Source organism: Egretta garzetta, unplaced genomic scaffold, assembly GCF_000687185.1.
Source record: "Egretta garzetta isolate BGI_Z169 unplaced genomic scaffold, ASM68718v1 scaffold333, whole genome shotgun sequence".
Taxonomy (NCBI): Eukaryota; Metazoa; Chordata; class Aves; order Pelecaniformes; family Ardeidae; genus Egretta; species Egretta garzetta.
Window position 1 is genome coordinate 837,491 of NW_009259179.1, and position 13,007 is coordinate 850,497.

The 13,007-nt window shown below is 57.7% G+C and overlaps 2 protein-coding genes across 5 annotated transcripts in view; one reads left to right on the forward strand and one right to left on the reverse strand.

Annotated features, from left to right (window-relative positions):
* Positions 1-8,951, forward strand: part of RUBCN (rubicon autophagy regulator) — a 24,674-nt gene extending 15,723 nt beyond the window's left edge. For 3 of the 4 annotated variants that reach the window (XM_009635607.2, XM_035891213.1, XM_035891214.1), the window contains 9 exons: positions 1,227-1,287; positions 2,308-2,440; positions 2,798-2,943; positions 3,308-3,372; positions 3,945-4,183; positions 4,586-4,647; positions 4,824-4,977; positions 5,361-5,454; positions 6,323-8,951. In XM_009635607.2, the coding sequence (XP_009633902.1) occupies positions 1,227-1,287; positions 2,308-2,440; positions 2,798-2,943; positions 3,308-3,372; positions 3,945-4,183; positions 4,586-4,647; positions 4,824-4,977; positions 5,361-5,454; positions 6,323-6,486 (1,118 nt within the window). In that variant the 3' untranslated portion in view covers positions 6,487-8,951. Of the gene's footprint in view, positions 1-1,226; positions 1,288-2,307; positions 2,441-2,797; positions 2,944-3,307; positions 3,373-3,944; positions 4,184-4,585; positions 4,648-4,823; positions 4,978-5,360; positions 5,455-6,322 lie in introns of those variants that run through there. The other variant, XM_035891215.1, reaches the window with a different exon arrangement.
* Positions 8,952-9,841: 890 nt separating this feature from the next.
* Positions 9,842-12,819, reverse strand: LOC104123391 (deoxyribodipyrimidine photo-lyase). Its single transcript, XM_035891230.1, has 9 exons — positions 12,556-12,819; positions 12,210-12,355; positions 11,883-12,065; positions 11,546-11,704; positions 11,096-11,294; positions 10,854-11,006; positions 10,454-10,575; positions 10,193-10,352; positions 9,842-9,996 (listed from the first exon to the last, which is right to left on the reverse strand). The coding sequence occupies exons 1-9, from the start codon at positions 12,791-12,793 to the stop codon at positions 9,842-9,844; spliced, it is 1,515 nt and encodes a 504-aa protein (XP_035747123.1). The 5' UTR covers positions 12,794-12,819.
* Positions 12,820-13,007: the final 188 nt, after the last annotated feature.

Below are 13,007 nucleotides of genomic sequence, written 5' to 3' on the forward strand. Positions count from 1 at the left end.
ACACTGGAACAGGTTGCCCAGAGAGGTGGTGGAGGCCCCATCCCTGGAAACTTTCAAGACCAGGTTGGCCGGGGCTCTGAGCAGCCTGATCTAGTTAGCGGTGTCCCTGCTCCTGCAGGGGGGTTGGACTAGATGACCTCTAGGGGTTCCTTCCAACCCAAAACATTCTGTGATTCTATGACTCTCTTCTGACCTGTAGTACTTTCCCATTGCATGCCCTCCTTCCTTTTTCTGGGAGTCTGTCTGCAATGAAGCAGGGGTTCCGCCTGCTTCTGCCTGCCTTGTACTGCTGCTTCCAGTCTCTTCTGACCTGTAGTACTTTCCCATTGCATGCCCTCCTTCCTTTTTCTGGGAGTCTGTCTGCAATGAAGCAGGGGTTCCGCCTGCTTCTGCCTGCCTTGTACTGCTGCTTCCAGTCTCCTGTCTCAGGGTCCTTCCATCATTGAGACGAGTTCCCTGTCAGGGTCTATCCTGCCAGAGTGAAAGGAAGATGAGTGATGAAGGTACCGCTGGGTACTGCCTGGTACCCAAGGCTGGCACTGAGGAGGGATGCAGGGCAGCCCAGGGCTGCTGGCGAGCTGAAGGAGGGGTGGAGGGAGCAGGACCCCAGTGTCCTGCACCTTATCTTGGACCCCTCCCTCCTCGGGAGGTCGGTCTGTGCCCTCTGCAGAGGGCTGGCCCCCATGGCTGCTGTCCCACACTCTGCATGGATGCCGATGTTTCTCTGGAGTGCTGGGCTTAGGCTGCCAGCCCTGGCTGACGAGCTGTGGCGTGGCCACCATCTGCTCTTACAGGTTGTGGTCAAGTAGAGAGAAGGGCTCTGCATCCCATTGCTATGTCCTGTAGCATCTATACTACATGTAGAGAGCTACTAAACCTTCTTGCTAACCTTGCTGTCCTGCCCTCCTAGCTCCTGTGTGCGTACTGTTTCAGGCCATGTCACTTGGTGTGACTTGGTGTGTGACCTGTACCAGCAGCCACTTGTCTTCCCCAAATCCCAGGCTCACTGTTTTCACAGCATCCCACCATGTCCTTCCCTTGTAATTCCAACAGGTGACTGATTAGACTGCACCTCTCCTTGCTGCTCAGCACCACTGGTAGAAGTTGATGCTGTAGTTCACGTGCTTTTGAACAGTTTAATGAGCTTTACAGTAAAGTTTTGGTTTGAAATGAGTGTATCCTCCTGCCCTGCCCCATCTGCTCCACCTTGTCTGTTTGTGATGCAGATGCAGACATCAAGAGGAACCCAGACTCCAGCAGGAAGTCCTTTCTCTCCTCGGAGTCCATGTACGTCTTCGGCTCGCGGCGAGACATCTTGGTACCAAGTTCCCCTTTCAGCCCCCCTCTGCTCTTCCACGTGCACCAGCTGCTGTTTTGCACTGGAGTGAACATCTGTCTCTCCCGCCCTCCTTCCCTTCCGTTACTTAGCAGTGGGGCACTGGGTCCTAGTCTCAAATTTGAGAAGCAGCACCTGGGATGATCAGGATATTCACGTGAGACAGATACGATGTGGACTGGTGTCAGGAGAGATGCCCATACCTCCTAGTAGGCAAGAGGCTGGGGAGAGGACCTGGCACAATCTGGAGCATCTGGACTGGCTGCTGGCACGCTGCTGGCTCCGAGCCTCCCCTGCCTCCCCACTCTCTGCTGGTATGGCCCGTTAGACTACGTGGTGCTGACACCTTGTCTCCAACCCTCGCCACTGTGCTGTCACCCAGAGGTGGAACCACTGGCACACAGCGATGCTCACGGACTGTGCAGTGCAGCAGCAGCTTAAGCCTGAAGTGCTGAGCCCTTTCCTGTTACTGCCCTGGGGTGGAGAGGTGGCGGCTGTGGGGAGGTGAATCGCAACCTGGTTTAAACACAGGTGCTGTGTTAATGCTCTGGAAGTAAAACCCCTTTGGGATGCAGGGGCCCCTCTGCTCGTTGGGCGAAATATAAAGCTGTGTCCATGCTTGGCAGCTTCTTGGGTGGGTTCGTACTGGGAGAGCAGTTACTTCTGGCTCGTATGGACACTGACTCTCACTTTGCAGCTTCCCCTGCAAACAGGCACAGGTTTTGTTAAGTAAGATATGGTTTGCTTGCCTTTCCAAACAGTTGTTGTTGTGCCGTTAGCCAGCTTTTCTCAGGGGCAGCTGCAAAGACAGAAATCAATCACATCTATCAATTTTAAGCCTGTGTAGCCGTGCAGAAATAAGGGACCAGGGTCAAAGGGAGCATTTTCAGCTTGAGCTGGAACCAGCATCGGGGCTTGAGAGGAGGGCGCGGCTGTGAGAGCCGGTTCTAACCACTCCCTTCGCTGTCTAGATCCCACTCCTTCCTCAATTCCAACTCTGCAGACGCTGTGGCCATGGGCTTGTTGAAGCAGTTTGAGGGCATGCAGCTCCCGGCTGCCTCTGAATTGGAGTGGCTGGTCCCCGAGCGCGATGCCCCGCAGAAGGTAGGGGTGTGAGTCCCTGATCACCGATTGCATTTGATCTTCCCTAAACCCCTGGCTTCAGCCCACTGCTGAAGGGCTTTGCTAGTCCTCGTGATCCCCTTGTGGAGCTGGAGGAGGGATTTTGTCCAGGCTCTGGAGATGGGTGCAGCCTAGTGGGGCTCTGCCACCGCAGCCTCCTACAGCAGAGTGCCCGGATCCCTGGGGGCATCCCTTCTCCAGCTCCCATTCAGCTGGAGCAGTAGCTCCATGCCTGGAAGTTTTCCAGAGGGCTGGAGTTGCAGGTTTCTGCAGGCCAGCCAGGTGCATTGTCTTTGCAGTACCAGGCAGGGATCTGACCCTCTTGTCTGCGTCTCCCAGCTCCTGCCCATCCCTGACTCTCTGCCCATCTCTCCTGATGACGGAGAACATGCCGACATCTACAAGCTGAGGATTCGGGTACGCGGAAACCTGGAGTGGGCCCCACCGCGACCACAGATCATCTTCAACATTCACCCAGCCCCAACGTAAGGACCCACGCGGACAAGGGCTCTCTGAGGACCTGCCCTTTCCAACCCTTTTCCATCAACACCAAGGTTGATTATCCTCTCCTTCCCTCTTGACCACCGGGGCTTCCCTGCTCTGAGCCTGGTAAATCCATGGTGGTCACCACCAGCAGCTGGTGCTGTGAGATGGAGTCAGTGCCTGCAGTTGCTGCCTTTGGTGTGCACCAGGGCACAACAGGGCTTTTCCCCTTGGATTTGTTGTCCACACTTAAGTGGCAAAGCATGTGGTCATCTCTGCCATCCAGACCTGTGCCAGGGCCCATCCTCTTGGTGCCAGGTGCTGTCAGGGCTGGACTCAGGCATGTTGTCTTCTGTCTCTGGCCAGGAGGAAGGTGGCTGTGGCCAAGCAGAATTACCGGTGTGCAGGCTGTGGCATCCGGACTGATCCTGGTGAGTGCTGGGACCCTGACCATGTAGCTGGAGAGTGGGGTGAACAAGTGGGAAGACGCAGAGTGGGTGGGTGGTGGCAGAGCTCAGTGCAAGGTCAGTAGGGAGATGGTACCCTGCCTTTTCCAGCTCTGCCTGCATGTTCATGTGCACCACCCACAGGGGAGCCACCTTCTCCAGAAGGTCACGGGGCTGGTGGAGGCAAAGAGCAGCCAGCCTGTCCTTTGGAGGACATTTGAGATGTTGACTCATCCAAGGCAAAGGCAACTGTTGGGGTCCTAAAGCTCCCAGCAGGTTCTGCTGTGGGTAGAGCTGCAGAGCTCTTTGACCAGCTGTGTTTCCTGAATGTCTAGGTAGATGTGGCTGCATGAGACTGGACTGTGGTCCCAAATGCTTTTGCAGTTGGTAGGGGTGCTTGCAGACACCTGTGTTGAGCACTCTGGGTCTGGAGGAGGTACCAGCAAGGCAGACTGCCTTGCTGCTTGGAAATGCTGAGCAGCGTTGGGGGTCCAGTATGTGTGGTTGGGCAGAGCCCGTGCCTTGGCTGACCTCCCTGTCTGCCTGGGTTTGACCAGATTACATCAAGCGGCTGCGATATTGTGAGTACCTGGGGAAGTACTTCTGCCAGTGCTGCCACGAGAACTCCCAGACGGTCATCCCCAGCCGCATCCTGCGCAAGTGGGACTTCAGCAAGTACTATGTGAGCAACTTCTCCAAAGACCTGCTGGGCAAGATCTGGAGCGACCCACTCTTCAACGTGCAGGACATCAATCCTGCCCTGTACCGGAAAGTGAAGTCTCTCAACCAAGTGTGGGTAAGTCCCTTTGCACGCCTTCTGGAGTGGGGGTTTGGGTGAGGTGGGTGACTTCCAATTGTAAACCGTATTCCAGGGAAGCTGGGGAGAAGCAGATATTTTAGATTTTGAGGCTTGAAACCTCAGCATCATGGGTTTCCATTCACCTCTTGTTCTTTGTCCAGTAACATAGGAATTTCAAAAGGAATTTCTGCCTGGTGTCCAGCTGGGCTCCGGTTTATCTCCTGGAGGATGTGATGGTGGTTGTGCTGGCTTTGCCATGCGTGGTGTAAACACTATGGTGGCAGGGGAGCAGGAGCTGAGGAGCTGCGGTTGTGTCACCAGTGGAGGAAACAGGGCAGACCTGCTTGGCCAAGGACCGTGCTCTGTTTACTGATTCTTGTGTCCCCCCTTCCTCTCCAGCTGCTGCGAATCCAGCTTTTCCACATGAAGAACATGTTTAAGACGTGTCGGCTAGCTAAAGAGTGAGTCCTGGGCTGTGAAATGAAGCTGGTTTGCTGTCCTGGATCTGTCCTGTGGCACTTTGCACTGGGGATCTGTGCAGCGAGGAGCGTGGAGGGGGAGAGAAAGCAGCAGTGGTGGAAAGAGGGGGCTTAGTGGAGTCGCTTTGCTCTGAGCTCTGTTTTTTCTCTCCTTGCAGCCTCCTAGATTCCTTCGATGCGGTGCCTGGCCACTTGACGGAGGATTTGCACCTCTACTCCCTGAGTGACCTCGTCGCCACAAAGAAAGGGGACCTGGTGCCTCTCCTGACGGAGCTCCTGAAGGCAGGCAGCCTGCACATTGAGAAGTGCATGGTAAGGCCTCCTCACCTGCCTCCTGCATGGCTCTGCATCCTTGGGAGCACCCTTGGGAGCAGGCTTTGCTGCAAAGAGAACCAATGGGGAGGGCTTTGACATGCAGGGCAGCCACCAAATTAACTGATTCAACGCTAACTGCTGCCTGCTGCACAGAGCTCCTATCCAGCACGTACGGGTTGTTTGTTACTTCATTTTGGCTCTCCCCCACCCCTGACATATGTTGATTCTTTCATGCTGTGCTCCATGCTGGGGAAGGGCTGTCCCATGTGGTTAGAGCAGGGCACTGTGTCCTGCTGTCCTGCTCTGCTCTATCTCCTGCCGTGCTTGCCAGGGAGATGAGGAGCATTTAGCTGCTTTTTCCTCACCTTTTCTCCTTCCAGCTGTGCCAAGCCAAAGGCTTCATCTGCGAGTTCTGCCAGAACGAGAGCGACATCATCTTCCCCTTTGAGCTCAACAAGTGCAGGACATGTGAAGGTGAGATCCTGGGGAGACAGAGGGAGGGGACAGACCCTGGGCTGACCAAGGTCTGCCTCCAGTTTGAGCAGCATTTGTGCCAGCAAGAGGTACAGAGCCAGACATGCATGCCTCTGTGCATGGCCTGTGCCTCTGCACCACGCTATCACCGCAGCAGATCAGCATTATAACAGCGTTTGGCCAGAGCTGCTGGTGTGGTGGAGTGTGTAGGTCCCTGACCGCACTGTGTGCTGCCTGCCCTGGCAGCAGCGGGCAGTCGGGCTGTGACTGCAGTGAGCGGGGGTCTGGGAGCCCTGGTGTCCCTTCTGCTGTGGTTATGGGACAGGCTGCAGCCTGCATGCAGCTCCCCTGCCCCTGCTTGGATGGCTGGAGCTGACCAGAGAGAGCCTGAAAGCTTTGTCTCTGTGCCCTTCCTGCCTGCTGAGAAATTCCTGGGCCCCTCCAAGACTCATCCTCAATAATGCCCAGTACTAATGGCCAAGCAGAGCTTGGTCCTGCAGTGTGGAGCCAACCTCTGAAGTGGCTTGAAATGCAAGCCTTGGTTTGGCAAGCACAGTGCCAAAGAAAACTTGGGACAGAGTCACTGTTTCCTTAGAGAATCAGTAAAGTTTGGGGAGGGACCTTGTGCAGAACAGGAAACCTCCTGCCTGTGTTCCCAAAGGCTTTGCAAGCCAGTGCTGGGACCCTGCAGCATGACTTCTTGCTGCTCCCAGAACAGTGCTGGACCCCTGCTTCTGGTGCTTGTTCTGCCATGGCTTTAGTTTGAAATGTCCTCCTGGACAAGCCTGGAGCATCTGTCCCTGGGGTGCAGAGCGTCAGGCAATCTGTGCCAGCCTCTGCCAGCTCTCAGCCATGCTCTCCCCCGCAGAGTGCAAGGCCTGCTACCACAAATCCTGCTTCAAATCCACCCGTTGTCCCCGCTGCGAGCGGCTTCAAGCCCGGAGAGAGCTGCTGGCCAAGCAGAGCATGGAGTCCTACATCTCGGACTACGAAGAAGAGCTGGAGCAGCCGGAGGCAGTGGCAGCCACATGAGCATGTTGCAGCGGAGGAGCAGATTGTGGGTTTATTTATGTGCGTGGCCTTCATCACCAGATACAGAGCCATGCAGACTGGAGATGAGGAGGACTGGCAGGAGGCCTGGAGTGCTGTCTGGAAGGGATCTGTTTTCCCCTGTGCAGTAGTGCTGGGCTGGGAAAGGGGCATCTTCCATCGTCCAGGTCTGCTCCAGGTACTACTTGCACTCCCTGCTGCCTTTGCATGGGGAAAGGCAGCTCCTCCTGCCCATCCTGAAGGCAGAACAGGGGCCATTTCTGAGCAGTTGTTCATGCTAGACCAGGCAGGGCTGTGCTGCCAGTCCCCATGCCCTGCTCCCCGGCAGGGTCCCTTGAGGGGTCAGCACTTTCTGCTCATCAGCTGTATACTAGGAAGCTGTGGCCACGTCTGCTCCTTGGAGGGGGAAGTCAGCTCTCAGAGTCCTTTGATCCCCTGTCCTGTTGCTGGGAGTTGTGTGCATGGAGGGAGGGTGGGGGCTTGGGATTGGTTGTACATTTAACAGCTCCCTTTGTCAAATCCAGCTTGGGACACTGCTGGTGAGCAGTTGCTCTCACTCCAGAATCAGAGCAGAGGAGGTGGCAGTGGTGAAAACACCAGATTTCTGCCTTGCCTCTGCCGTGCCATCTGTGCTGAGCTGCTTTCCATGCCCTCTGCCTGCAGCCAGTGCTGCAGAGGGGCATTGCCCCCGGAGCAGCCACACAAGGGGACCAGTGCTGCTGGGCTTTCGGCAGAGGCAGATCCCCATGGCCAGAGGATGCAGTCAGCGAGGTTTCCAACCCTGCTTCCTCCTCATGCTGCCGGTCTGTCCTCCTGGGGGGACATGGGACCTCACTCTGATGGTACCAGGACCTGCCTTGGGTGCAGCTGCCTTCTGCCCGAGACCTGTCGGGTTGTGGGTGAAGGCTCAGCCCTCCAGCCACATCCCCTGAGCCTCTGTCTCGGTTTGTTCTTTTAGGTTGAGTTTTGTTTTTTTAATCATCTGCTGGATTTGGTTTTATTTTTTTATGCAGTCGTTTGTATTTTTAACTGTGTGTTTCTGCCCCACCAAGGAGGTGCTGCTTGAAATGCCTTTTTAAGGGACATGTGATCTGCTTGGGACTCACCGGTATTAAACCTCCAGGACTGTCCTGCTCCTGGTTCCTCACCCCTGGATGGGGCTGGCATTTGCCAGGTGTCCCCTATCCCAGCAGATCTCCTGCTCCCCTTGGGAGAGGGGTCCCTGTGCCAGGCAAAGCCTCAAGTCTTCCCAGCTGCGGTGCAGCGGGGTGGCCAGGCAGCCTGCTTGCAGTGGGGGGTGCACAGGGAAGAGGGGTTTGGCACTGGGGTGCTGCAAAGGCTTGGTCCCTCGCCTATGCAGAACTACCTGCCACGACTGATGGCTCCGCGGGGTCGGACCTGGTGGTACAAGGTGAGCTCTGTGCTCTGGGGCTAGCGGTCAGTCGAAGAGGTGCCTCTGTATCGCAGGGGTGTGCTTTAGCCCATGGCACAGGTGAGTGTCCAGCACTGCCGTAGCATGGGTGGGATGTGGGGTGGCAGTGGGGTGTTTGGAAGGACGGTGTGGCCTGTGTATGTGTGAGAAGGGCGTTGAGGGACTGGGGAGCAATACAGTGGCAGAAGGCATCTCGGGGCAATGGCTCTTGCAGCACATGCCCTGGCTTGGGGCTGGGATGTGACCCCTCGTGGGCTGTCCCTGCAGGGGTGGGGGAACAGGGAGAGGTTGGGACCAGGAGAGGTGGCAGCAGGGTTTGGTCAGGGAGGGTGGCCACAAGCCTCGCTGCATGGCAGCATCTCACGCTGATCCGCAGCATCCTGACAAAGCCAGGTAAGCCCAGGAAAGGGGATTCAGCTCCCCCACTCACTTCCTTGGGTTTTTTCCCTCCTCCGGTCTTGCTTCTACTTGTTTTCTCCAGAGGAGCATTTGCTTTCCGTCTCTGCAAGCCCTGGGGCTGCCAGCCGGTGGTCTGCCATGGTCTTGCCTACCCCTAACCCCAAGCTGAGTCCTCCTCCTGCTGCCCAGAGCTGGCACCCCCCTCCCTGGAGCTGCCTCAGCAGCACACCTCCATCCACCCTGTTTTGTTTGAAGCACTTTAATGTCATGGGACAGCAGCTGAGAGGCTGCCCAGGTCCCTTTCTAGAAGCACTGAGTACATGTAGAGAAGAGGGAAGGGATTTTGGCTTATTTGTGGTTTCAATCCTCCGCCATGGACTTTGTCTGGAAGTTGTGGGACTTGCGAGCCCTGTGGAGGTCTCCAGGGCAGGGTTGTGCCCAGCACTGACATTGCTGCCCAGCACTGAATGCTACGAGCAACTCTGGAACTGGCCAAGCCAGTGAGCTCTTTGTAAGGGAGAGCCAGGGGCGGCCCCGGCCGTCAGCTGGAGCTCTCCCCACGAGACTGTTGCACAGCATAGCAATGAAAATACCGTCCCTAATAAACTAAGTTAATAAGGGGCCTGGTTGTGTTGTGGCATCATTTCGGGTGGGCTATGTTGGCCCCTGGGGCAGGGAGGGAGCAGGATGCACTAGCAGAGGGGGGACAATTTGTGCAACTGGTGATGCATCGCCAGATGTCACTGGGAGGGGGTTATTGTCACCACCCCTTGACTAATCCATCTGGTTTGTGGCCTTCTCCTGCAAACTGCCCACTGGACTCTGGGCGGGAGGTACAAGCTGCTGATTAAGGGGCTCTGTAACACCTGTCCCCTTCCCAAGCCTGCTTCACTGCTGGCAGAGGGGCCCACGGCCATGGCCTTGGCTGCCCTGTCCCTGCTTGCATCCCTGTCTGCACAGCCCAGCTCTCCCCTTGCAGCAAGGGTGTGCATCGCCTCATAAACACCATAGACACAGGAGATACAAGCTGTAAACTTTAAAACAACTGTTGAAGGATGCATGTGCAAGCCCCGCGCAGTGCTGCCTCCACATGGAGCGAAGCAGGGCTTCCCTGCAGGCAGCACGGCACAAGGAGCCAGTTCCTGCAGGCTTTTCCCCAGAAAAGCCCTGCCCAGACTAAATCTAAGCTGTGGTTAGCAGCAACAATGGCGATTTGGGCTTGCTCCTGAGCACAGTGGTTGAAGAAAAGGTTTCTGGCAGGTACGGCCCCGCTGAGGATGGGCTCTTGCAGCTGCCCGCCGGCCCTGCAGGGCTCCAGCAGCTGCCCCAGCTCAAGCAGGGGGTGATGGCAGAGAAAAGACCTGCAAAACCCTGGGGTTTGCTGCTGTTACAGCAAGCCCGGGACGATCCCTGGCTGGGGTATAAGGTGCAAGCTGGCACCTTGGCAAAGGCATGTCTGTCCCCAGCACAGAGGGGCATGAGGGATCTCAAGGCATGCTGTGCCCGTCACTGGGAGAGTGTGCAGGGGGCGTAGCGGCGCTCGAACTGGCCCACGTCGAACTTGCGCTTGCAGCCAGCGTAGTTCATGTAGCGGATCTTCCCGAAGACGGCCCGCTCTGCCCAGCCCTGGTCGTGTATGCCGCAGATGGACCAGAGGCAGCCTGCCAGGCATGGAGATGGAGCATCAGCTCTCCCTCTTGCTCAGAGGCATCCGGAGAGTGGGTGGGGTGTGGGTGCAGAGCAAGGTGGGCTGGAGCATGGGCTGGGTTGTCTGCAGAGAGCCTTCCCCCCACCCACCGTGGCCTTGGCTTTCAGAGATCAGCCCCCCCACCCCCGTGCCCTCCTCCTGCAGCTTGCCTACGTATCCATTGGGGTCCCTCCCATCCAGCTCGTAGCGGTCATTGAGGTAGATGGCAAACTGCAGGGCCTCCTCGGGGGAGCGGGTCCACTCCAGGATTTTCTTGGCCCAGTACATCCGTAGGAAGCCATGCATCTTGCCTTCCCGGACCATTTGGAGCTGGGGAGAATGAGAGCGCCACAGGGGTCAGTCCGTGCCAGCTTCTCCCTGCTCTCAGGCAAAGGCTCAGCGTATCAAGAGGGGGAGACATGGGGCACTACCTGGGCAGCATTCCAGAGCGGGTCATGTGTGGTCCCTTGTTCCAGCTCCTGCAGCTTGTAGAGAAAAGGCCTCTTGTCTTTGGCGTGGAGCTTCAGGGTGGTTTGCGCCCAGTCATAGGCACCTGAGAGCAGGAGAGATGAGGAGCAACGCTGAGCAACCTGCTCCTGCAGGGCCCTGAGGAGGGATGGGGAATTGGGCTACTGAGGGCACCATGCCCTGGAGGCACTGGCCTTGAAGAGGGCATCCGCCAGTTCCTGTCCTACCTCTAGAAGGTGCCAAATGATGGCATATTAGTGACCCCACAGCCCCTCTCCTAGCAGAAATGGGATTGCCAAGTTGGGGTGGTCAGTTGGGTACCAGCCTGGCCCCCAGTGTTACCCATCCAACCTAGGTTGCTACCTTGCACGCTGTCGTAGTTATCATTGTAGTAGCAAAAGTTTTCAGCCAGCTCCCGCCGCACCACGGCCTCTTCCACGAATGCATCCACCGACTCCTTGTACTTGCCCCGGTGCTTCTGCACTTCCAGGATGGCTCGTTGGGTAGAAACCTGGCCTGGGGACACAGGGAGGGAGCAAGTCAGGCTGATGGTCCAAGCCACCGTGCTCGGTCCTGCTGCAGAGTGGGAAGCCTGGGACACTCACCAAAGTGGAACCATGGGGACAGGTTGCTGAGTGCTGCCTTGTTGGGGTCATTCCGGTGGGAGCCAAAGGACTTCAGACGCTCTGCGATGAAGGACTGCAGCACAGCCAGCCCTGCAGCTGTGCCAGGGGTCGCCCACTCCACCTCCTTCACAGTGCGGTCCACCTGCAAGCTGGAATAACAGGCCTCCCAAGCGATGGGCTGGGCGGCGACCAAGCAGCATGAGTGCATTTGCAGATACCCTTCAGCCAGGGCTGCCCTGAGTGTTATTGAATTGAATGCACAAGGTGGGAACCTCCCTTCCCCAGGGCATCCCCTTCTCCACACCACCTACACATGACCTCAGGCAGGTCACTGTCCCCATCCCCTGCCATCCCCTCCCAGGATCACCAAGAAGCTGTGAAACTCTGGGGCTGGCTGCGAGCAGGTATGGAGACATCTCTTGCTGGTACCTGTGCTTGGCAGGAAGGGGGATATGGGTGACGAACAACGGGGGGGAACTCAGTGAGGAATTCGGGGAGCTGAGCATGGATCTTGCCCCGGATGGTCCTGGCGCTGTACTCCTGCTTGGGAGAGGTGATCCAGCAGGGCACAATGTTGTGGGCATCAACCTGTGAAGCAAAGCCATGGAGGAGGGTGTGAACAGAAGCAAATGGTCCTGATGACATGACACACACGCTCCCTGCTCAGGTCACTCCAGCGCACCTCTGCAAGCATGAAACACAGCAGACAATTTTCTCCCACGTCTCACCAGCCAGAGTTTTCCCCTCCCAGAGCGTGGGCACCCACCTGTGCAAACGGCACATCCTCCGGCAACCGCTCCCTGACGTCCTCCACCCACTGCCGGGGGAGGCGGAGGGGGCAGAAGTCTGTCACCAGCCCGCCCACGCCGTGCTCCACCATGAACGCAGGCAGCACGTCCTTGGCGTAGCCCAGCAGCAAGTGGAAGGGGATGTCAAGCTCTGCACACTCCTGCAGCGAGGGGGAAAGGGCTATGGGATGGTTTCTACCTCTGCAGACCCCATCCCACCACAATGCACTGAAGGGATGGCTCTGCCTCGCCCTCCTCCAGGAGCCCTGTCCCATCCAGCGTGGACATCCCCGCAGTAGCCGTACCTCAGCCACCTCCTGCAGGCCCCTCAGCATGAAGCCGTAATGGCGGATGGTGGCATCCAGGAATTTGGGCACCAGACAGAAGCAGACATGCAGAGGCAGCTCCTGTTTGAGGGCCAGGCGCTGGGCATAGAGGAAAGCCCAGTTATCTGGGGAGAAAGCACATGGGGCAGTGTTGGAGGGATGCTCTGCTGAGGAGATGGAGATGGCAGCATTTTGCAAGAGGAATCCCCCCAGTCTTCCCTGCAGAGGGGTGGACCAGCTCCAAGGGCTACCGTGGGAAGTGACCAAGGCTTTTGCCACCCCTGGGAGCTCCGTTTCCCATCCCTCTCCACCAGCTGGTTCACACCTTGCACCCGCTGGTCCCGGGACATCCAGTAAAGGATGCACCGAGCACCATCCTTCAGGTCCGAGCCCTGCGAGACGAGGCGAACCCGCTTTTTGTTGTACTTGAACTCCCGCACGGATGGGGCCGCCCTCCGCCGGGCCTCCTGCACCGCCTCCTCTTCCTCCTCTTTCCTCCTCCTCCGCGACACGGGTGGCAGCTCCGTCCCCTCGCTCTTTCGCTTCCCTTGTCCCCGCCGCATCCTTACAACTGCCCGGGCCAGCACCCGGAGCAGCGTGGTTGCCTGTGGCCGCTGCGAACCAAAAACGGGACTGTAACCGAGCTACCGGTGCCTTGCCCAGCCCGGTCGCCCCCAGAACCCGCGGTTTGGGGGGTGAGGATGCCGGTGCTCTGCCCATCCCCATCCCCGTCCCCATCCCCGCTCCGCTCCCGGGGGGCCCGGTCCCGGGTCCCGG